Raw genomic sequence first — 22,863 nt, forward strand, 5'->3', positions numbered from 1 at the left:
CTGCAAGGCAGCCGCTGCCAACTGGCACAAGCAGTCATAGCCCAAAAGCTATCAGAAAGGTGAATTTTCCAGCCTTTAAAAAAAAAAAAAGAGGGGGACACGACACTGGGAACCACAGGACTCTGACGACGGTGTTTGGACAGTTATAAGGGGCAAGATCTTGCCACTGGGGGGAAAAAAAAACCACCACACAAATGGCCTGGTTCAGTGCTGCCTTTTCATCACTTCCATCTGGGCTGGATTTACAGATGAGTGGTGAAGGCTCCTCGAGTGCATAGGTGTTAGACTTCTACCTGTGCAAAGCACTGAGCACTTGATTAATCTCTTAATTCACTTGGATATTTATCTCTGGCAATCCAAGCCTTTAATCCAGCTTTGGTTACCAGTGAGATGTCTTCATTGGCATTACGTTTCCTGTAGCATGCGTCTGTCATGCTGGAAATGGTGCTTACTGGCTCTCTCTAGAGGATGCCTTGGGAGAAGTTGTTGCATTCATGAACCTGGTTAAACTTCTTGACTGTTTGTGGTTTTAAGTGACATGTCACAGTGAGGGTGTGAAGGTTGAAGGTGGAACAGTCTCACACAGGGCTGGTGTAGGTAAGGTGTTGGTGTTTGACCCTACTTATCTTTTTTTTTTCCCTGCATCTCTCCTGCCCTCCGCTCTGGGCCAGCAGGCAGGCCAGACCTGCTACCCTGCACACCTCCTTCCTTTGAAGAAGGTACCACGGCCTCCATAGCCACAACACTATCTTCAACTTCTCTCTCTGTTCCTGAGCAATCCCCTTCGGAGATCTCTGAGCAGCCCAGGTACAGGTGAGGACAGCACTTGTCCCCTGCTCCCACTGGAGTCAAGTGGCTGTTGTTCTTCATGCTGCAGATCTCAGCAGGCTGCCCTATGCTCTGGAATGCTAATGACAGATTTTAATTAAATCTCTCCTGGGAGCAAGCAGACACAGCTTTGATGGGGATTAATTATTGCTGGGAGAAGTGTCAGCTGTTAAATAGAACATCTCCCTCATGGGGTGGGGAGTTAGATTTGAGGGCAGTGTAGAATTTCTGTGTTAAATTGTTCCTTAAACTCAACTCTTCTGGTTTCTTTCTGCAGGAGGCGCACACACTCCTCAGGGCAGGATGGCAGGTGAGAGAAGTGTCTCATCTCTTCTTGCGCTGGTTCACAGAGACCTCACGTTTGTCCCTATGCAAACGTCTCTTGGAGGGCTCAATATGAATCTTGGCAGCCCTGAGATTTTGGCATGGTCCTCTGCAGGATGATGAGCTGCTTCCTGCAATCAAATGATCCCCATCTCTTACACAGACTTTTCCTTCAAGCAGATCTCGGGGCTTTGCAAGGAACCTTAAATATTACCCCTGTTATCTGATGGGAAAGGAGACAACTGAGTTGTCCAAATTTACCCACCCAACCGGCGCCAGAATCAAGGAAGGTCATTTCTATCCCCCTCTGGGTGAGCAAGCCTTAACAGCAGGACCATTCCTCCTCTGTGCATCTGCCTGCTGCCTGGCTGTGTGGTGGCTGTGAATATGGGAAAGGGCTTTGAGTTTGTGAGGCACTGAGCACTCTTAGTCCCCAGAGAAGTACCTGCCAGTGTTTTCAGAAACTCGGGTAGTGGGGGTTTTTTTTTCCCCTCCTGTGGTGATCGGTGTCTCAGAGCCAAGGGCAAGGTATGACAAAAATCCCCTACTGCATTGGGATGTCTGGATTTAGAGGCTGATATCATATGAGTCATTTTTACTCATCCAAAAATATGGAAGAGGCTTATATGATATGTGGATATGAGCCTCTTGTGTATTTTTGCACCAGTAAAAATGACCCCGTTGCCTGTGTTAGTAGGATCTGCATGATGACCCTGCATTTGCTGCTCATTCTGCCCTAGGTTTCTGGGACATCTTCTAAGTGTTGTAGGTGCAGACTTTGAAATGTACATGAGAGGCTCAGTCCTGGGATATGCTGTAGCCAGAGGAGCTGCCGGACCGGCTGATGTCTTCTCTCTCTGCAGTCAGTGTTTGGTGCTTCAGAGGAAGGCAAGGGCTTTGGAAAATGAGGGTTAGCATCATCTTATAGACATCTCCCCTCATTCCTAGCTTTTAGTGATTTGCCGAGCTTCAGACCACACACTGAAAAAAATCCCTTTCTGTGGTATTTATTAATGAAAATATCTCTGGATGCTGCATGTTGCTGAATCTTGGTAAATTCCTGTCACTGGAGGGTGAGAACCTACTTGCTGTTGATTTGCAGCACCTGTTGTGTCAGGGACCTGCAAAGCACCTCACCTCCTGCAGAATCCATTGTCTGAAATTGCTGAAAGTTGGAGACTTAAACTTGGGCACCAGTGGCGGGATCCATTTGGCAAAACGTAGAGGTTTCACCCGAGTTACTCTGGACTCCCTTGGTACCTAATGGAGGGAGCTGCTGTAGGATGTGACTCCTCACCCAGAAATAGGTCAGGTGAATCAAAGTGACTGTCCCTGGACCATACAGGGAGCTTAGTGTCTTGGTCATAAGTAGGTCTGTCACAGGTTTGCCAGTTACAACCATCCCACACATTGTGGCCTTCTTTGCTATTTTCTGCCTGGTTTCTCCATTTCTGGCGCTGGTGTCTCAGCATGCCCTTTTGAGGGGAGCAGGGACCTGTGGATTTGTAGAGCACTCTGATTCCCTGGTGAAAGCCAGTGCAAGAACAAAGTTATTAAAGTGTGAATTTACATTCCTGAGCTGAAATGAAAAAGACCTTATCCAATTCACTCAAGAATGTGTCACACCTCTGATTATTCTAATCTGCTGGGGAATTCCCTGTGGGTTTCTGCAATCCACCCGAGAGGAAGAGAGGAGCACAGAGCTGGACAGGAGTGCCACCTGCTGGCTCTGGCTCCCAGCCAGGGACAACGCAGAGCAGGACAGTGCTGCCAATGAACCTAGGGCTCATCCTTTCCCTGAGACTGTGCTTGGGCTTGGCAAGCACCCGCTCCTCCTTCCTGTGAGGTCTATGGAGCCAGCCCCACTAACACAAGCAATTACTTTAATAGCATGAGGTATTAAATTGCAGACTCTTACAAACAGCTCCTGAGCATGCAGATAAATCTGATGTTAACCCTGGGGTGTGCTTGAGCAGCTTTGGTGTGCTGGGAGCCTCTGAAGATGTCAGAGGCTTTAGCCCTCATGCAGTTGATAGATAATGCCAGGCTAACTCTGGACACAGGTTTTCCCCAGCGGCCAATTCTCCTCTTTCCTCCTGTACTCCATTTGACAGTACCGGTCTTTTCTGCAGCACTGGCTAATTAATCCCTTTCCTCTTGTCCTCTTTTCCCACCTTGTTAGTCTTGAGCACTGCAATCTGACAGGACTGACTCTTCTGCCTGGGAGTTCTGGTTATCCAAATCCTCAATCCTGGGAGGTTTTACAGCTCAGTCTGGGCCAGGAGCTCAGTACCACAGGTGGCTGGCAGGAGGCAGCTGCATGCCAGGGCAGACCAGCACAGCTCGCCCCTGTGGGAGGTTGTGGTGCAGGAGGCTGGGCTGACTCACGACTGATTCAGCTGACCTGAATTTGAGGACTGTGTGTAACTAGTGCCTAACTGAGCCTTTGGACCTGTCTCTCTTTGGTTTCCAGGTCACATGAGGAGGTGCAGTTTGAGGAGCTTCAGCAGATCAGTGTTGAGCTGGAGCCCAAGTGTGATGTTGAAATCATAGCTCCCGAAGATGATGACAAAGAGTGAGTGTTTTGGAGCATTGGGCAGCTTTGCAGAGCTCTACCCGCTGTCGTTTGGTCTATGGCAACTTGTGCTGGAGGCTGATTTTGTAGGGCACCAGCTTTCCTGGAGAGAGAGGTGCTCCCCCAGACAGATCAGTGAAGCTGAGCGCTGTTACTTCTGACCTCACCTGATCTTTCTGGATGTGACAGCAGAGCATCTTTAGCTCCTCTGTGTAGTAAATGACAGTCTTGCTCCTTTTCTGATCAGTGACTAGGCTCTGTTATTTCTTCTCCCCTCCAGAGTGGCAGCTTCTTCAGCCTGTGCCATTGTAATGTCCACAGCTACAGTAGAGGTGGAGACAGCCAGCCAGGCCTCTGAATCAGCCAGCCAGGCCTCGGATGAAGATGATGTGCCAGTCACAGATATATACTTTGTAAGACACCTCCACCTGGCCCATTAAGGGTGTGATGGGAAAGGTTGGATGAGGCTCTAATGGTCTTGATTTCAGGCAGTCAGGTGCAGGGCAGTATCTGCCCCATGCTGTCTTCGGGTTGAGCACCTCGAGATCTTAAGGATGGATGGGTTTTTGAATGCAGGGAATGGGACTAACCCTTGGGCAGCTCAAAACAGCATCTAGTGGGGCTCAAATGGGTGGCACCACTGCTGTGAATGTAGCCGTACGTGTGCTGCTCTACTTCCAAGCACAAGCGCTGAAGGGCTTACCTAGGCCAGCATGTTCACTCCTGGGACAAGCCAAGGTGAATGTAGGTGCAACAGAGGTGTTCTTCCTTCCTCAGCCAGAGATCCCAGCTGCTTTCCTGAACACACCCATGCTGCAGTGGCCTAGAGCCAGAAGGGAGGTGGTTGCAGTGGGGCTGACCTCGGGCTCTGGTGAACTCTGGCTTTTCCTTTCCTTGCAGGCAGATGCATTAGGTGATGCAGTGAAAATCTAGTACTGAGACAGGGAGTAAGTGAGGTGGTTGCTGGTTGGCAGCAGAGTGCCGTGGAGCCTGGTGCCGTGTTCTTCAGTCAGCTCTCAATGTCTGAGCAGCTTCTGCAGACCAGAGAAGAGTTTTCTAGCAACGTGTACCTGCCCTGTGGATTCCCAGAGAAGAGCTGAGGGTCTGATCTGTGAGAGCTCTCCCCCATGCCTGGGCACTGGAACCTTTTCATTAAAAGAGGTGCCTAGCTTCTCCCTGCTCTGACTCATCGCTGTCAGTTGTATGGCAATGGAGATGAGCTGAGGCCGTGTGATAAGCTCCTTCAGGCTAACCTAAAAATGGCAACATTTGCCTTTCCCTGTGCTTGCGTGACTCTGCAGAGCTGCTTGCTCGTTGTCGAGTCATTCTGAGGCTTGTGGGAGCTGTGGAAGGAATCAGCTCCATTTTAAAAACTTGTCTGTTTGGGTTTTTATGCATGCTGTTCAAAATGCAAACAGCTCCAACACTGACTGCTCTTTCTTTGCCTGTGGATGGCAGCTGTGTGCAAGCTGCCTGCAGACACTGGTAAGGATCAGCTCCTCTTCCTTCCTGTCCCTGGGCATGTGGACACCCACACACACACCCCCAACCTGAGGGGCACCTCTCCATCCGGAGGGAGCCATCTGTGTGCAGTGTGTGCTCACAGAGTGTGACTGACTGCTCATCAGCATTTCATACTTCATCTAAGTCCTTGAGTTTTGCATTAAATGTGTGTCATGTGCTGTGGAGTGTTTGTCACTGCTCAGATGAAGGTAAAAGCTGATTTGTGTTCCCGTGGACGCTCTCCTTGAAAAACCACTTGAGCTGGAGGTCAAGTGAGACTGCACCAAAGTGCAGAAGGGCTTGGACCATAGCTGCTCTCTTGCAGGAGTGTTCCAGGGGTGATGGTTGGTGAAGGGATGCTGTGTGCAGAGGATGATTCGTCAAGTCCCAGGGGACTGTGATCTGATCTTTGCAAGTCTGTTCCTGAGAGCACTTTATCCTCCTGTTCTCCCATAGGGGAATAAAAGTGCAGAGATTGTGGCAGGGCATGGGTGCTGCTCTCCCCACGCATGGCTTTCCTGCCTGCTGATCCATTCAGGCCTGGAGTTGCCCAACCCCTTGTTTTTTGCTTTCTCTTTCATCCTCTCTTTCACATCATCCTCTTCTCCTGTTTCCTTTCTCACTTCATTTGCCCTGGGGCCATCCAGCTCACAGATGGGAGTTACTGGATTTACTCTCCCTGCCGGTGCAGACTCCAAACCACCTCGCTTTCCTCTGGGATTGTAAGTGAACGTGCTAGCATGTAGGGGGGAGCAGAGCCGCAGCTTTGAAACACTGGGGCCAGCAGTCCATTTCCCTTGGATGCTGTGGTTCTGTATTGCGTGGCTGTTAGGAACCAGCCCAGCAGAAACTGGGGATGCATATTGAAATCACACAAATGGATCTCTGTAGAATCTTGCAGAAACACATGCTCTGTTCTGCTTTTCTGCAGGCTGGTGGCACGGCTCCTGCCATGGGCTGGGCTGCAGTATCACCCAGCCCTTGGACAAATTGGCAGGCATCAGACCTGACCAGAGAGGCACCTGAGCCTTTGTAGGTAACGTTAGGATTGGTTCCCTTGGCCCAGGAAGCCAGACAGGGTTCCAAAGAGACCATTAAAATGTTTTGAAACTGCCAAAAATCCAGTTGCAAATAAACCTTTTAGGCTTGTGGCTGGGATGGTGAGCAGCTCATAAAGCCAAACAAGTTAGGAGTTGTTGCTGGGTTAGGAATGGTTTCTGCTCTCCAGCCCTTCTCAATGTCACTGATGTGCTCCCTCTTCACTGCAGGTTTTTGGTGAGGGGTGAGGGTTTTCCTTTCCAAAAGATGCAGGGAGGCAGTTGGGCATTTAGGAGCTGAATGTAGAGCTCCGGCTGCTCTGGGTTTTTTTGATTTCCCTTCTTGGGCTTTGGGAGTGCTGATGTCTTCAGAGGGTAATGGCAGCACTGTTGGAACCTTGGCACAAGCATGTGCGTGGCGTGGTCCTCCCAGCATCTGCCTTTTTGGTACCAGGCAGGGGAACAGTGGAGAGGCCATCAGGCAGTGTGCATGGGGGAAGCAGGGGCAGTAATGTGCTCCTGGCCTTGACTGATGGCATGAGGAAAGTGCTGCCCTTGAATCTGCTGGGGCTTCTCTGTGCTGTGTCGGCAGGCAAAGTGTGTTTTGTCATACCACTGCCCAGTGCTGAGATAACCGGCTCCCTTGACACATGTCCCCTTCCCCCCCCATTCTTTCCAAGATCCAGTTGTGTTTTGCCTCCTTTGTCGTACTTGTTCCCATCACCCCACTGTCTCAAAGACTCTCAGTGATAACTGTTTCCTTTCTGTGGCTACCATCTACCATGGTCTAACCCACCCATCTGCTGCCTTGCTTGGCCTGCAGGGAAGGGACAAGGCACAGCAAACCAGATCAGGTTTCACTGTAAAAGCCCTTCTGGACACTAGAGAAGCCAGCTTGTAGCATGCACAGGGCTCAGGAAATGGGAGTTGAGAGCTGGGAGTGGGTAGCTGGCACTGAGAGCTCTGTCACTGCCCTTAGGTAAGTCACGTCCCATGTGTCTCGGTTCATCTGGAGCCAGGGTGATGCTGTGGCAGGGAGCTGAGGTTTCCCTGGCATCTCAAAAGCTCTAAAAATCTGTCCCTGCAAGGGGAGAGGTTGTGCCGTTGCTACTGGAGCAGGGTCCAATGTCAGCTGCTGGTGGGCTGTCCCGTGTCCCATCTGGTAGGGAGCAGGTATGTACTGAGGATGAGGAAGGCTCCTCTGCTGAGAGCTGGCACTGAGCTCAGTTCTCTCCCTCTAGGTGGACAGCTGTTCTTACTGTATTGTTTCCTATTCTTTTTATTTTCTCCTTTTATTTTTTTCCTCTTCTCTCCTTTGCTCCCTGCTCTGCTGCTGTTCTCCTTGCATTCTCCCTGCCATCTCTGGCTACTCTGGCAGCTGACAGACGAGAGGAGTTGGGTTTACTCCCCGCTCCACTATAGCACTCAACTCCACCCTGTCTCTGATGAGGAGAGTGATACAGTAAGTGTACAAGAAATGTGTGCTGGGTGCCCGGTGGGTCGAGGTTGGAGCTTGTGCTCCCTCTGCAAGGTCAGCTTGCAGAGGAAGCCACTGTGGCCTCTGCACAGCATGGGGCTCTTGCATGGCTGCGGCAGAGCACTGCTGCATCTCGGATCAGCTCTGTGGCAGCAGGCGAGATCTCCTGTGCTAGCAGAGACGCAGTCTGATCAGCAAGGGTTGTGGCTTGTTTTGAATTGTTTGGTGCAGTGAGAGCTTTGGGGAGCTGATGTTCTCTAGTCGTGTTGTTACTGAAGGATGCAAAACAAACAGCCTTCTCTCTTCACGCTCGTTTTAATTCTGGGGAGTTGGCTGGGCTCAGACCTAACAGAATGCAGGGCGGATGCTTGGGTATTGACTCTCTCTTCTCTGCCTCTTCCAGTAACCTCTATGCAGACACAGAAGCCCCAGAGAGCAGCGATTTCCTCTGCAGGTCAATGTGTTCCCTTTTCGTTGATGCAGCCGTTCCAGTGGGATGGGGGAAAGCTTGCTGACACCAGTATTGCTGCACTGCAGGATCCCGGGCACTGCATTTCAGAATGGAGCAAAACTATAACCCTGTATTTCTACTTATCCCAGACATGGGCAGCAAAGAAACCACCCACTCACCCGTAGCTCCCAACGGAGACATCCAGCTGGGTGTAGAGAATCCTGGGTAGTAACAGTGTTTTCCAGACGTGCACTACCGTAGCTACCTATCCATGTGATACTGTGAACCTTCTTAATTTTTTAATCACGTATTTATTTCTTTTATCTTTGCACAGAGACAGCACAAATGTGCTTTTTTTAAAAAAAAAACATTTAGTTTACTGCACTTTTTTCTGGTCAGATATTTTGTGCATCAAAGGAGTGTGAGACCTCACTGGAGAGTTGGTAGGAGCATGTTGCTGGGGAGGGCAGGGACCGGAGTGGCTTGTTTGGGGCAGCAGCATGGTCTAACCAACTGATGGAGTCAGGAGGTTTAAGGCTATCCAGGCTCTGTCAACAGTTTTGCCGAGTGACCGAAGGCAAGTCACTTAACCACTCTGTGCCTCGGTTTTCCCCATGCGAATGTGTGTACAGTACCCACTTCCGTTAAGGCACTTAAACCCTGGGATGAAAGGTGCTATGTAAATGCAATGTATTAAAGGCCATTGAATAGAATTGCTCCCACATTACAGTGGTCCAAAGTAGCGACGCCAATTTACTTGGATTCAAAAAGTTGCTAGTGACTTCTCTTGACCTGTAGCCCTGTGCGGGGGAAGCAAAGGATTCCTGGCAACAGTGATGTGGTCACCTCAGCTCTCCTCTGGACATCGCGATGGGTTCTGTCTTCACCATGTGCCACACTGCTGCGTCACCCTGTCCCTCCGTGCTCGGAGTCCATGCTTTGTCTTACCGGCTGTCACACTGCCACCTGCTCCAGACACACAGGCATGGACAGATGAGAACTGTGCACCTCCAGGGACCAGCTCTGCTGGAGTGAAAGTTCCCTGCTCTGCCTGACCCCAGTCATGGCTTGTCCAGATGCTGCATCCTCCTGGAGCCACTTAGCACCTCGCATGTGCATGGGTGTATCTGACTGACCAGTACTTGGGGGTCATGAACACTGGGGTTCATGCGTATCCTCTGTACCTCAGGGCAGTCAGGGAGGGGTGTGCACGTTTGCAAATGCTGGAGGCAGAAACAGAAGCCTGGCCCTGCCACCTAATTGTGCCAGGCACTTTTGTGTTGGACAAAAAGCTGGGTGACTGGGATGTTGCCTGTGGTAACATCTGCTATTGGAAATCGCTGCTTCAGCTGTCTGAGACAGTTTGCTTTTCAAGGGTTGTAGGCTTTAGGTGAGAGGATTTTGGTGTCACTGGGTGGTGGTCAGACTAGGCTCATCCATCTGTCAGCAAGGCACACACCATAGCATTGTTGTGAATTCTAGCAATCCCATCCTCATCTCCCACAGAGAAGAAAGGAAATCCTTTAGAACCAGAGGGATCCAGGTCTTATTCATGTGCTTTATGAACCTTACTTGAGAAAGCAGGTCAAAACCTCTCTAGTCTCATTACAATCTTCAGACTGTCCTTGGGATTCCTGGCAAAGGAGTGGGGAAGCAGAACCCTTCTCCTGGGGCTCAGTCCCCCCAATCTGTCTTCACAGCAGCACTCATGATGGGTTAATTCAGGTCCCAGAAGGTAGCTGGGCTGGTAGAAAGCTCTTCCCCTCTGCAGTGTGCTGAACATGAAGATCTTCATGAATTGATATTTTCTTGCCTAGAAGTATGGGACTCAGACTCCCCCCCTGCCCCTTGCCTGCAGATGCTGAAGGCTGTAAGGTGTTCTCTCAAGGGCACAGGCTGGGGATCTTGCAAGCTGCTGCCATCAGATGTATTCATATATTTACCAAATCTATCAAAAGTCTTTCAAGAAACTCTCAGTTGCTACTCGACAGCTTGTTCATCTAGCACTATAGTGTTGCTCCATGACAGCCCTTGCAGCAGGCTGGGAAACTGCTCCTAACCCACCCCATCTGCTTGTGCCAGTCCCACCCGGGCCCCACAGGAGATAGGAGTGTGATACCTACAGACTAACCCACCTCTGGACTGAAAGCAAGAGACTTCAAAACACTAAAATTTCAGCCTTCCTCCAGATGCTTGATACCATGCGTAGAGAGGCCAGAGGGAGCCACATCCCTTCTGCATCTTCAGGATGCTGCTCTTGGGTACTGTGCTGCAGGAGCATAGCTCGGGGGGGGAATGCGGGATGTTGGGCTCAGGCTGCCTGACTCAAGGCCCAGCTGCCCTGGTACCACCTTGTTCATGGGCTGGTGGGTTTAGCCTCTTCAGGACCTTCCAGCCAACTGAAATGAAGCATCTTGTTTAAGATGGTTTAAGTGTCACTGATGGAGACTTTATTCCTTCTCCTCATTTCAGGGGTCTCTAAAGCTGCTTAGCCTCTGTGCAGGGAGCACCTGAGCCCCACCTTCACAGAATATTTCAGTGAATGAACTCTGCAAGCTGGAGCTGCACTTGGTCCAGCATGTTCATTCCAAGTATCATCTTTCCTTAAGTGTTCAGGCTTTTTGAGACAATCCTTGTGCAGTTCTGTAATGCTGATCCCTTTAGGAGTGAGCAGGTCTGGACACGGAGAGTTGGTCCTGTGAGAGGACATGCAAAGGGTGTAGAGCAACTTTGTCAATGTGAGGGGACAGGAGGAGCCCCCTTTTTGGGAGATGCTGCTCTGAAATGGAAGCTGTCACTCCAAGGCTCCCACACACTCCCTGCTGTGTGTCACCTACTGTCCGGTTAGCTCAGTGCTGCGTAACTGCTCAGCCTCTGCTTCCCATGGAGGCTAAAAGGACCTTGGTGTTTAAAGCTTGCTCTTAGCCCACCTCTGCACTGCGCTGCAGTGTGAGAGCATCGGGGAGCTCTTGAGCGTTTCCCAGGCACTGTCAAGGCTGCCTTTGCAGGACATGCAGGGTCAGAGGAGGGCAGGACTAGGTTTTGCCCACAGGAAGATGCATCGACCCTTTTTTGGGGAAGAGACCCACCGCCTGTCCTTGGTCTGAACGTCCCTCCAGTTGGACTTCCAGCCCATCTGGGATGTAAGTTGCCTGTACTTTGTGTCAGGGCTTTCTCTAGCGACCCAGCAGCTCACTTGCAGGTGCTGTCCCTGCTGTAACCCTCTGCCCTCTCTGTCGTTAAAAGGAGGCACTGTGGTTTTTTGCTCCGAGATTTGAGCAGAGCAGCCCTGCGAGACAGCCGGTTCCCATGTAGCTCTGTTTGCAACCACTCTCCTTCATCCCCACCATCCCAGCTGGGCCCCTCAACTGTGGGATGTGCCCTGGACGTTGCCTGGTGCTGAGGCTGCTGGTGAGCTTTCGGCTCTTGCCAAACTGCAGGTGGCGGCTGCCTGCCAGGTATGGATCTGGCAAGAGAAAACTGGTGTCTTCTGTGCTTGCATCAAGCTCCTGGAAAGGCTCAGCTCTTCACAGGCACATGTAGAGCAGAGGCATGGGGCAAACCAAGGAGCTAGTATAGAGAATCCTGAATGCTCACGCAAGGGATCCAGCTTTTGGCTGCTGTTGGCTCTGTGGTGAGCAGCTCTGCTGCATGTGCCAGAATCGCACTTTGGGAAGTTTTTTAGTAAAGCTGGAGCATTTGTGGGTCTTGGCACAGGGCTGGCACAGGCACAGCAGTGTTTGCATGGGCTCCCTCATCCTGGGTCCTTGCTGGGTGCCCAAAGCATGGCACAGCCCAGCGTTTCCCCTTCTTGTTTCCAGCCACTGTTGTGCTCCAGCTCTTTCTGAGAAGGACAAGGCGAAAGCCACGGCTCAGGTGTACCGGGATCGTGTCTGCTTTTTCTTTCTGTTGATGTCTACATTAGACCCAAGTATGTTCTATTGGCTGTTCATATTCCCACTCATTTTCTGTGTCTGCTCTCTGCGCGTGCCATGTAATGAATGTATGTAAATAGGGGGGCGTGGGGGGCTGACGGCTGAAATGTGATGCCAACCCGCGGGTATTGTCATGTTTCTTTGGGGGGCGTGTGTTAATTCACGAGCGCTTTTTTCCTTTTTTCTTGGTGGTTTTGCGGGTTTTTTCCCCCTCCCTCTTCGGGGAGACCTTTTTCCAGAGAACTGTAAGTTGATGCTATCTGTCCTCGGCTCTATGATAAAGACTGTGGTCTGTGCTGTGCTCACTCCGGGTGCCTCTGCCTCTTCTCTCCCGCGCTCGCCGCCGGGCCCGGCCTCCCTTTCTGGGGATAAAAAAAGGAAGGTAAAGGGACGGGAAGGGTGGGTGCGGGGTCGCCGCGCTCCTCCCCTGCCCGGCGCCGCCTCCCGCCGCAGAGCTGCGGGGCCGGGGGGCGCGCCGGGCGGCCCTGTGCACGCCGGGCGCTGCCAGAGGCCCCCGGGGTGGAGCCGCAGCCCATGAGCTCGGGGTCGCGCAGCCCGGCCCGGTGGCGGCGGTCCCGCTCGCCGTGGCGGGAGCGGGGCCGGGAGCGCTCCGGTAGCCGGGGGAAGCGCCGGAGCAGGAGCGGGGGGCGCCGCCGGGAGCCGAGCTCGGGGTGAGTGGGGACCGGGCCCTGAGGCGGCGGGGCCTCGTCTGAGGGGAGACTGGGCCTCGGTGTGCCGGGGGCTCGGGCGGGCCAAGCTAGGCCGCTCTCTTCGGTGCCCGGCTGGGGGAAGGCGCCGGGGGAGGCCCACGTACGCCCGGGCCGGTGAGCGGTTCGACGGGTGCTGTCCGTGACATAACACCTGCCCGCCTGGGGGGTGTCGGGGTGGGCAGGTACCGCCATGAAAGCGCCTTGGATCGTTCTCGCCCTGCTGGTGGCTCTGGCTGCGGCTGGGGTCGGTTCTTGCCGCATCCGCGGTAGGGAAATACATTCTGTGCTCTGGAGTACCCGTTGTCTGACATGGAGCCAGTAACCATCTCCCAGCTGAAACACGACTTTCCATTCCACCCCACCCCAGCTCCGACTCTGGCGATGAGAGACAGAAATGGAAGAAGAAGAAAAGCAAAAGCAGGGACCAGCACTATAAAAGCCAGAAGAAACATCACTTGCAGTCCCGGGGTTGCTCCTCCAGCTCGAGCTCAGAGCGTGAGCGAGACAAGAGGAGAGCCTGGAGCAGAGAGCGGTGGAGGAAGAGAGATGGCTCCAAGTCTTCTGTGTCCTCTGTCAGCCCCCCCTCCCCACCACACTCCCGGGGCAGGGAGGAGACAGGGCAGCAGCTGAGCCTTCAGGAGCGCTTGAGGCTGAAGGAGGAGAAGAAGCAGCAGGCTGCGCTCATGAAAGCCTTGGAGACGCCTGAGGAGAAGCGGGCTCGCCGGCTGGCCAAGAAGGAGGCCAAGGAGCGAAAGAAGCGGGAGAAGATGGGGTGGGGAGAGGAGTACATGGGTTACACCAACACTGACAACCCCTTTGGGGACAACAACCTGCTGGGCACCTTCATCTGGAGCAAGGTAAGCTCTCTTCTGTGCCCACGTATTGCAGGAGGCAGCTCAAAGGAGATCGTGCCCCTGCGGCTGCCACCGGGTGGGACAGAGGAGCAGTGGGGTGGCGGGGGGGGACCTTTGCTCAAGGTGGGAACCTCCGTAATACTGAAAGCAGCCACGTGAGAACAAAGCACACTTCTAGGGTAGTAGCTGGGTGTTTCTGACAAGCTCAGTGGGGCTTTACCCCCTTTCTCCTGAAGACCAAGGTCTGTAGCCAGGGGTGTGGGATGAGGGGGTGAGTCAGGATGCAGGAGAGGAATCCAGACCTGCTGGGAACTGCCCGCTGAGTGCTGGGTAGCGTTTACTGGTGTGTTAGTGCTCGCCGGGTTGGGTGGCCTCCCTGGGCTGAGCCTGGGTTTTGCTGAGGGGCTTCAGGAATAGGATTTGAGAGATTTGGGGACCTTCAACAGGATCAGAGCTCACTGGAGCAGCATAAGGGGGTGGATGTGGTGGCATTTGCTGGCTGGTGAGGGGCTGTAGAGGTCGTTGGGTTTCACGGCTTCATTTGGTGACTCTGTTTCAGGCGCTGGAAAAGAAAGGGATCAGCCACCTGGATGAGAAGGACCTGAAGGAGAGGAACAAGCGAATCCAGGAGGACAATCGCCTGGAGCTGCAGAAGGTGGGATCAGATGTCCCTTCCCTCCCACTGTCTGACAGAGAACCCTGTGGACAGCCCAGTTCTCCCAGTTGCTCACCTGGAAGTCCTTGTTCGTCTTACTGGGGGTACCCATAGGCTGTAGGATCAGGGGGTCGCAGTATACTGACTTCTGCTATTCCAGGGTGAGAAGTTTCTTCTCTTGAGGTTGAGTCCAGCTCAGGAGGTGCTGAGGAGGAGAAGCGCCAGGTCACAGCACTGAGGCACTTGGTTATGTCTGTGTCCAAAGGGCTGGCAGCGAGCAGCAAGCATCCCAACCTCCCTGGCCCACACTGGCTCGTCCTCTGCATGGCTCCTGACTCCCCAGGGTGCCTTGGGCTGATCGCAAGGGCCAAGGCAGCTCAGTGAGCAGGGTTACAGCTACATGGGTGCCCCATCCGCAGTGGCCTCACGTCTCCCTCCACCCTGGGCAGGTGAAGCAGTTGCGCCTGGAGCGGGAGCGGGAGAAGGCGATGCGCGAGCAGGAGCTGGAGATGCTGCAGCGGGAGAAAGAGGCAGAGCACTTTAAAACCTGGGAGGAGCAGGAAGACAACTTCCACCTGCAGCAGGCTAAGCTACGGTAGGTATGCAGGGATGGGCCTGCCAGGGAGCAGAGGATGGCAGGCACTGCTCACTGTTCCTCTCCTCTTGCCCAGGTCTAAGATCCGGATTCGGGATGGGAGAGCAAAACCCATTGATCTTCTGGCCAAGTACATCAGCGCAGAGGATGATGACCTGGCTGTGGAGATGCATGAGCCCTACACCTTCCTGAACGGTCTGACCATCTCTGACATGGAGGATCTGGTGGAGGACATCCAGGTGCCAGCTCCACCTCCTCTGTGCCAGGGCTGGCTGAGGGGCAGCAGCTCAAGACGTTTCCCCGTCTCAGCTCTGTTTCCCTGCCTGCGGTGCAGAGCAGGTCCTTGATGTCCTGCTTGTATCCTGCCTGCAGGTTTACATGGAGCTGGAGCAAGGGAAGAACGTGGACTTCTGGAGGGACATGACCATCATCACAGAGGATGAGATAGCCAAGCTCCGCAAACTGGAGGCCTCTGGGAAAGGAGGACCAGGTAAGTGGGAGGGCAGAACCCGGTGTGGGTGTCAAGGGTGGTGTGAGTGGTGGGTAAAGCATGGCATAGGATCTGCTGCGTGTGCTCAGGCTCAGAGGGGTTCTCTGGGATCTGCTGGATGGAGGCTGTGGATGTGGCAGCCATCCCGTGCCTGGGAGAAGGCCGGCCAAGTGCTCACAGGCTGACTGGCCACCCTATCCTGTCTGTTCAGGGGAGCGTCGGGATGGCGTCAATGCCTCTGTCAGCTCAGATGTGCAGTCCGTGTTCAAGGGGAAGACATACAACCAGCTGCAAGTGCTGTACCAGGGCATCGAGAGCAAGATCCGGGCAGGAGGACCCAACCTTGACATTGGCTACTGGGAGAGTCTGCTGCAGCAGCTGAAGGCTTACATGGCTCGGGCCAGGTGAGAGCAGGGACCGTCCCCTGGCCAGGCCTGTGGAAAGGGGCAGTGCAGACCCCGCCATGAGCAGAGTTGGGGTGGCACAAACCCAAAGTCAGTGATGAAGGGGTTTTATACCATTTCCAAGATGGTTGGTTCTCCCAAGGGGGGGGAAAGGCTGGACACTCAGTCCCTTCTCCAGTGATGATGTTTGCAGTGAGGTCTCCAAGGGGGAACCGAACTGGAGGTTTATTCAGCCCAAAACTGTACAAAACTGAGCAGATTTCTACCTGATGTGGTGGGTGTCACAGCTCTGGGCAGTGTGGGCATGAGGCGATTCTGCTGGATCGGACCTGACATCTCATCTCCTCTTCACAGGCTGCGGGAGCGGCACCAGGATGTGCTGCGCCAGAAGCTGTACAAGTTGAAGCAGGAGCAGGGCATGGAGAGTGAACCGCTCTTCCCCATCATCAAGCGGGAGCCAGCCTCCCCCAGTGACAGGTATGTAGCCCTTTCCTTGGGGAGTGTAGCTATCCAGGCCTCCCCGTGGGGTGCCCAGGACAAAAACTGCAGCCTCGCGCTCCTGTCCTTCCACAGACAGACCTCAGGTGAGCAGAGAACAAGGGTACCATCCCCATCCCAGTTCTCTCTTCTCTCTTCCTTGCAGGCTGGATCCAGAGGAGAGCATTGTGGTACAGCCAGGGCTGTCCTCAGAGCCAGAGGTCGAGCAGGATGCAGAGGCCAAAGGAGAGGCAGAGGGGGAAGCTGTGCTGATGGAGGAGGACCTGATCCAGCAGAGCCTGGATGACTACGACACCGGGAAGTACAGCCCCCGGCTGCTGGACACCAACGAGCTGCCCTTTGACGCCCATGTGCTGGAGGCAGAGGAGGATATGCATCGGCTGCTGCTTTTGCGTCAGCAGCTCCAGGTCACAGGTAGGAGCCCCACAGGCAGGCCCTGTGCCTGCCAGCCTTGCACGGAGGGCATGTGTGCTTCAGGATGCAGGGCTGCCCCCAGAAAAGAGTGGGTAAGAGCTGGGTCTGGAGCAAGCATCCAGAGCTGGCCTGACAGAGGGATGCCCCCAGGCAGCGAAGGGTGCTGTGCCTCAGACAAGAGCAGGGACATGGGGCTCAGACTGCTGGTGCTCTCTGTGGGTACCTGCATCAGGTCCTTCCCCGCCCCCAGCCACACCACCAAGCTGTTCAGGCTGTGGACAAGTGGGAAGGGTGTTTTGGATGAGTTTCCTAGTGCAGCTCAGCCCAGTGCCCGCCTGGAGTCCACCAGGCAGCGTGTACATCTCCGTGCCCAGCACCTGCTGCTCCTTCCCTCCGCACACTCAGCAGCAGTGTCCCCACAGCCTGGGCCTGGCTGGCGCTGCAGGACCGCGTGTCACTTCTCCTCCCTGCAGGTGATGCCACTGAGAGCACCGACGACATTTTCTTCCGTAAGGCCAAGGAGGGCATGGGTGCGGATGAGGCGCAGTTCAGCGTGGAGATGCCCCTCACAGGCAAGGCCTATCTCTGGGCTGACAAGTACCGGCCCCGCAAGCCCCGCTTCTTCAACCGGGTGCACACGGGCTTTGAGTGGAACAAGTACAACCAGACCCACTACGACTTCGACAACCCCCCACCCAAGATCGTGCAGGGCTACAAGTTCAACATCTTCTACCCTGACCTCATTGACAAGCGCTCGACCCCCGAGTACTTCCTGGAGGCCTGCCAGGACAACAAGGACTTTGCCATCCTGCGCTTCCACGCTGGGCCACCATATGAGGACATCGCCTTCAAGATTGTCAACCGGGAGTGGGAGTATTCCCACCGCCATGGCTTCCGCTGCCAGTTTGCCAACGGGATCTTCCAGCTCTGGTTCCACTTCAAGCGTTACCGTTACCGCAGATGAGGGGCTGCTTGCCTCCCCTCTGGACCCTGGGCACGGGGGGTGGGCAGGGGTGTCTCATCCCCTGTCACAGGCACTGTCACACGGATGTCCCCAAGGCCTGGCCCAGTGCAGGGCCTATTCCTGAGGGTTTTCCCTGTCCTTGCTTTTATCCCAAGGGACCCTGAGCCTTTGGTACAAATAAATAGGGGTTGTTTAAGCTGTGGCATCCTGTGCGTGGGCACCCCTGTCCTGCACATCATTGCCAGACAGTGCCCCACTGGGCCAGCACTGGGAGCTCCCCTGCTCTGGGGGCTGGGTAGTGTTGGGGGGCTGTCGTTGCCCCCATGTGTTGTCAGCCCTGCGTGCTCCCAGTGCCTGTTACAGCCCCATGCACACCCTGTACACACCCCCTGCCTGTGTTGGCCCCCTCCTGTGCGTTCCCAGCACCAGTGCTGGACCCGCTGGAGCTGTGGCACCCTTTGCTCCACCTGCCCCAGCAGCCCTGCTGCCACTGCCCTCCCTGGCCCCATTGCCCTCCCGGCCAGCCCCATTTCTGCCCCGGGATCCAGCTTCCCCAGCCTGGGAACGCTGCCACCTCCCATGACCCTGGCTGTGGAACAAAAGGGTTCAATGGCTTCAAGGCGTCTGCCTCTGGGGGGGAGGAACAGATGGGTGTTAGATGGGATATCTCCTTCCAGGGATGAATCTGATTTCCATGGCCTACAGTCCCTCCCACCCCATGCCTGAGTGGTTCTGCTGCCCTGGGCCAGGGGTGGCCACACTCCCCAGACCCCCATCACTGAGGCAGGGGTCCCCGAGGGCCATGAGTGACATGCAGCAGGTTTTGGGCACCTTGGGGAGCACTTCAGGGCTGAGCTGGGACTCACTGGTATTGGTCTTTCTGGGGCTGTGGGGCACAGCCACACTTGTCTGGGATCGCCCCACGTGGCCCCATCCCCACGAGCTCCTGAGCCCTCAGGGTGTCCCCACTCCATGCTGAAGCAGGCGGGGGGGATGTGGGTGAGAGTAATGCCTGGTAGCGCAGCCTCCAGGAAACCTCAGTCTTGGACATGAGCTATTGCAACAAGGTTGTTTCCTCCCCATGGGCCTCACTGCATCCTGCCCCCTGGTACAGCCCCACCGTGGAAGGGCTCAGGGCAGAGCCAGCCCTGCTGGGGGGGGCTCCCTGGCCTCGGGGGCTGCGCCGTAGCTGTTATTTTCCCCCATAGCTCAGGAGAGTGGTGCCGTCTTGCTGGTCTCAGCGCTGCTGGCAGGATCCAGCCCTACAAACACCATGGGAGCTCATGCTCAGGAGGCTCCCACGCCTGCCACGGCCACCACAGCTGCCTTGGCTGCCCGCGGGTGCTCCCTCCCTGTCCTGCCAGATGTTCCCCAGGCTGATGACTGCACCAGGGCACATCCCCTGGCCTCCCCTTCCTGTGCGTTATGTGCTTAGCATGGGGGGGATTTGGGGGCCTGAGCTCAGTGCAGGAACTGTGTGAAGGCCCAGCCAGGGCTGGCTTCAGAGGAAAGGGGGGGGGGAAAAAACCCAAACCCCCAAAGCCAGTGGTTGGGTGCCCTCCCTGCTTAACTGCCCGGCAGAGCCCCCTGCCCACAGCCCCTCTCCCTCCTGGGTTACGCACATGGGGGTGTCCTGGTTTCAGCTGGGATAGAGTTAAATTTCTTCGTAGTAGCTAGTATGGGGCTATGTTTTGGAGTTTTGCTGGAAACAGTGGTGATAATGCAGAGGTGTTTTAGCTGTTGCTAAGTAGCACTTACGCTGGTCAAGGACTTTTTCAGCTCCCCGTGCTCTGCCGGGTGCACAAGAAGCTGGGAGGGGGCACAGCCAGGACAGCTGACCCAAACTGACCAATGGGATATTCCATACCATATGATGTCATGCTCAGTATATAAAGCTGGGGGAAGAAGAAGGCAGGGGGGACATTGGGAGTGATGGCATTTGTCTTCCCAAGTAACCACTACGTGCGATGGAGCCCTGCTTTCCTGGAGATGGCTGAGCACCTGCCTGCCCGTGGGAAGTGGTGAATTAATTCCTTGTTTTGCTTTGCTTCTGTGCGCAGCTTTTGCTTTACCTATTAAACTGTCTTTATCTCAAACCATGAGTTGCCTCACTTTTACTCTTCCGATTCTCTCCCCTGTCCCACGAGGGGGGAGTGAGCGAGCGGCTGCGTGGTGCTTGGTTGCTGCCTGGGGCTAAACCACAACAGGGGCGATGACCCCCAAAAATGTCTCACTGTGTCCCCAGCCTGGACAGGGTCCACGTCCCTGCCCAGGCACTGCCTTTTCCCTGCGCCCCTGCTGTCGAGCCCTGGACAACTGACCAGGCAGAGTCTGAACCCCGGGAGTTGCCACAGCTGGGCCCCCCCCTGCAGCTGCTTCAGGGGCTGGATCCAGCTGAAGCCCAGGATGTTTTTTTCCAGCCCTGGCCGCTCTCAGTGCTTTTCTCTGCATCTCCCCTAATATTTCAGGGGAGGCTGTTTACATTCCTCTGCCTCATGGTTTGCTGCGGCCCAGCCCTGGGCTGGGTTTGGGAGGCACAGCTCTTTTCTGCTCTGGGACAGTGGCAGCGGCTCAGCAGGGTTCATGCCGGGTTGGTGGCAGTAGGCGTGGAGCCACCTTTGCCACCCCTGTGCCCACATCCTCTGCGAGTGCAGCTGTACCCCGACGGCAGGAGGGTCGGCATACCCAAGCAGCATCCGGGCATGGCTGCTGAGCTGGGTTCTGCTCATGGAGGGGCCCGCCACTGCTCCAGGCATGCTCCCCCCACCAGGCCAGCTCTGTTCCAGGTCCACAGGCTGGCCTCTGGCTCCAAGTGACTGTCGTCCTCCTTCTGGGCTTTTGCTGTGACACCAGGGATCAAGGAATGGGATCTACAGCCTGGCAGTGCCAAGGTGGTGGTAGGAAAACCTGCTTAGGCCTCTGAGCATCGCCTGACCTCACTGGTCTCGATGGGATGCTGGGTGCGTGGGACGCCCCTGTGTCACCCACAGGCTCAGAGGCTCCCAGCACTCCAGAGCAGGATGGAGATGCCGGTGCCAATGGTGGGCTCTGTCCTTCCCAGCATAGCACAAAGAGCAGCAGTGGCAGCTGCCGTGGCCCCTCCTGTGGCTCCCACGCCTCAGCAGAGCAGCTCCTGGGGTCGTGCCACCCGGGGAGCCTGGCTTTGGGTAGCGCAGTGACACGCCAAGCTCAGAGCGGTGGGGGCTGGGAAACCCCCAGCGTGCAAAAACCCTCTGGCCGCATCCGCTGGGGCAGGGACGGGCAGACTGCGGGGAGCGCGCAGGGCGCTGCCGGGGGCACCCACTCACACCCGTGTAGCACCTCAGCCCTCCTCTGCGCTCCTTCCACGAGCTGCCACCTCCCCATCCCCGGCTCTCGGGGACCACTGTGAGGGGCGGCGGGGATGTCCCTCTCCCAGGCTGGAGGACGAGGCCCCGCTGTGGTGCCAGCGGACGGAGCTGTGTCCGTGAGCATCCCGCTGGGACGGTGGCGGCAGCGGCAGGACTGACCCTCCACCCTCCGGACACAGGAATCCGGCTCGGGTAAACAAATGAGTAACCCGGATAAGAGCCCGGTCCCGCTAAATATAGCCGGGACGGACGGGAGAGGGTCGGGTGCCCGAGCGCCAGCCCGTTCTCATGGCCGAGCGGGGCAGGTGAGGCCGCGGATGCAGCCCCTCGTCCCACCCGCGGGCGCTGCCACCTTCGGGGCCGGCGGGGCTCCGGGGACCGGCGGGGGGGCTCCCAGCGCCGGGGGATGCTGCCGGGGGGTTGGGGTCCCAGCCCGGTGCGGCGGAGGTGGCCGATGGGGGCCGGAGAGGGAGGGGTCGGGGCGCCCCCTCGGAGCGGGGGACGGGAGGGGCGCGGGGCCGGATCCGGCCCTTGTTGCGGGAGGCGCGGGGCGGGGCCGGGCTGAGCCGAGCCGGGCTGGGCGCAGCCGCGCCGGGGGGTCCCGCCGACAGCGAGGTAGGGCCCGGGCGGCGGGAGGGGCTGTGGGGCGGCCGGGGGGGGGCACGGCCGGGGGCGGGGGGAGCGGCCGGAGGGGCTGAGAAGGACAAAGAGCCCACGAGGCTGGGATGGACGGACAGAGGGGGCTGGACAGACAGACCGCAGCGCTGGGATGGAAGGACAGAGAGACTGGGGCGGACGGATGGAGCGGCTGGGATGGATGGACGGACAAACTGCAGGGTTTGGACGGTGGGACGGCGGGGGCTGGCCCGGGACGATGAGCTGGCGGAGGGAGCGGTCACCCCAAGGGAGGTGGGCGGGGACGTGGTGCCCCCCCCCCCGGCTGTCTGTCCCCTGGGCCGGGTGCTCGCGGTGCCGCCGAGGCGCGGGGAGGGTCCTGGTTGCCGGTCCGCCCCGGGGAGCCGCCTCGGGGGCACAGCGCTGCGGAGCCCGGCTCTTGCACCCAAGGGTGCCTAAGGCGTTCCCCAAAGGCCAGCGCCCGCCTAGCGCCGGGCGCCCTGGGCACAGCTTGGGACGGGGTGAGACAGGGGCTGTGCCAACCTCCCCCAGCCAGCCCAGACCTCCGCCATGGCCACAGCCGGGACGGGCAAGGACAGCCACCATGCCTGCAGCGACCATCCCTGCTGGGGTATCGCTGCCTCCCACGGACGTCCCCTGTCTGGGATGTCCCTGCTCCAGACCAGGCCAGCTCCCCTTGCAGCATGTCCCTTTGACGGTTGTGGCTCCTGGGAGGGATGGGGGGCCCTGCCAGGTCCCCATCCCCATGATGTGACCATTGCCTTTCCCGTCCCAGCCGATGGCCTTGAGCTGTTCTGCTGCCCAGAGAGCCCCAGCCTCGGGGGCAGTTGGCGGTGGGACACATCCACCCCTGGCAGGGACAGCGTCCCATGGGACCACCTGTGCGAGGGACAGCAAGCTGGAGAGCCCAAAGGGATACTGTGGAGAAAGTCCAGGGACAGGACTGTCCCTGGAGAAGCCCAGCAAGCAAAAAGGAGGGACTAGACACATGAGGGACAAATACAAGTGCCCCGCAGCATGTTCTGCACAGCCACCCTGCGGCTGAGTGCCACACCCCAGGTGGCAGAGCCCAGGCCCAGGGGACACATGGATGTGGGGGGAGTCACTGCTGCCCAGTTTGGGGCTCCTCTGCAGGCATGTGGTGCCCCACTACCCAGAAAAAC

At 56.4% G+C, this 22,863-nt stretch overlaps 2 protein-coding genes across 7 annotated transcripts in view; both read left to right on the forward strand.

Annotated features, from left to right (window-relative positions):
- PIP5K1C (phosphatidylinositol-4-phosphate 5-kinase type 1 gamma) overlaps positions 1-12,435 on the forward strand; it is an 86,228-nt gene extending 73,793 nt beyond the window's left edge. The window contains exons 13-18 of one of the 6 annotated variants that reach the window (XM_064469482.1): positions 672-813; positions 1,106-1,138; positions 3,626-3,727; positions 4,008-4,140; positions 7,646-7,729; positions 8,148-12,435. In XM_064469482.1, coding sequence (XP_064325552.1) covers positions 672-813; positions 1,106-1,138; positions 3,626-3,727; positions 4,008-4,140; positions 7,646-7,729; positions 8,148-8,150 — 497 coding nt within the window. In that variant the 3' untranslated portion in view covers positions 8,151-12,435. Of the gene's footprint in view, positions 1-671; positions 814-1,105; positions 1,139-1,332; positions 1,553-1,892; positions 2,063-3,625; positions 3,728-4,007; positions 4,141-4,627; positions 5,737-7,645; positions 7,730-8,147 lie in introns of those variants that run through there. The other 5 variants (XM_064469485.1, XM_064469484.1, XM_064469483.1 and 2 more) reach the window with 5 other exon arrangements.
- A 163-nt stretch (positions 12,436-12,598) lies between these two features.
- Positions 12,599-17,919, forward strand: CACTIN (cactin, spliceosome C complex subunit). The gene is made up of 10 exons (XM_064469478.1): positions 12,599-12,801; positions 13,208-13,697; positions 14,254-14,349; positions 14,799-14,944; positions 15,021-15,183; positions 15,317-15,434; positions 15,646-15,838; positions 16,193-16,315; positions 16,482-16,750; positions 17,224-17,919. The coding sequence occupies exons 1-10, from the start codon at positions 12,665-12,667 to the stop codon at positions 17,712-17,714; spliced, it is 2,226 nt and encodes a 741-aa protein (XP_064325548.1). The 5' UTR covers positions 12,599-12,664; the 3' UTR covers positions 17,715-17,919.
- Positions 17,920-22,863: the final 4,944 nt, after the last annotated feature.

The sequence above is a fragment of the Phalacrocorax carbo genome, chromosome 19 (genome assembly GCF_963921805.1).
Source record: "Phalacrocorax carbo chromosome 19, bPhaCar2.1, whole genome shotgun sequence".
Lineage (NCBI taxonomy): Eukaryota > Metazoa > Chordata > Aves > Suliformes > Phalacrocoracidae > Phalacrocorax > Phalacrocorax carbo.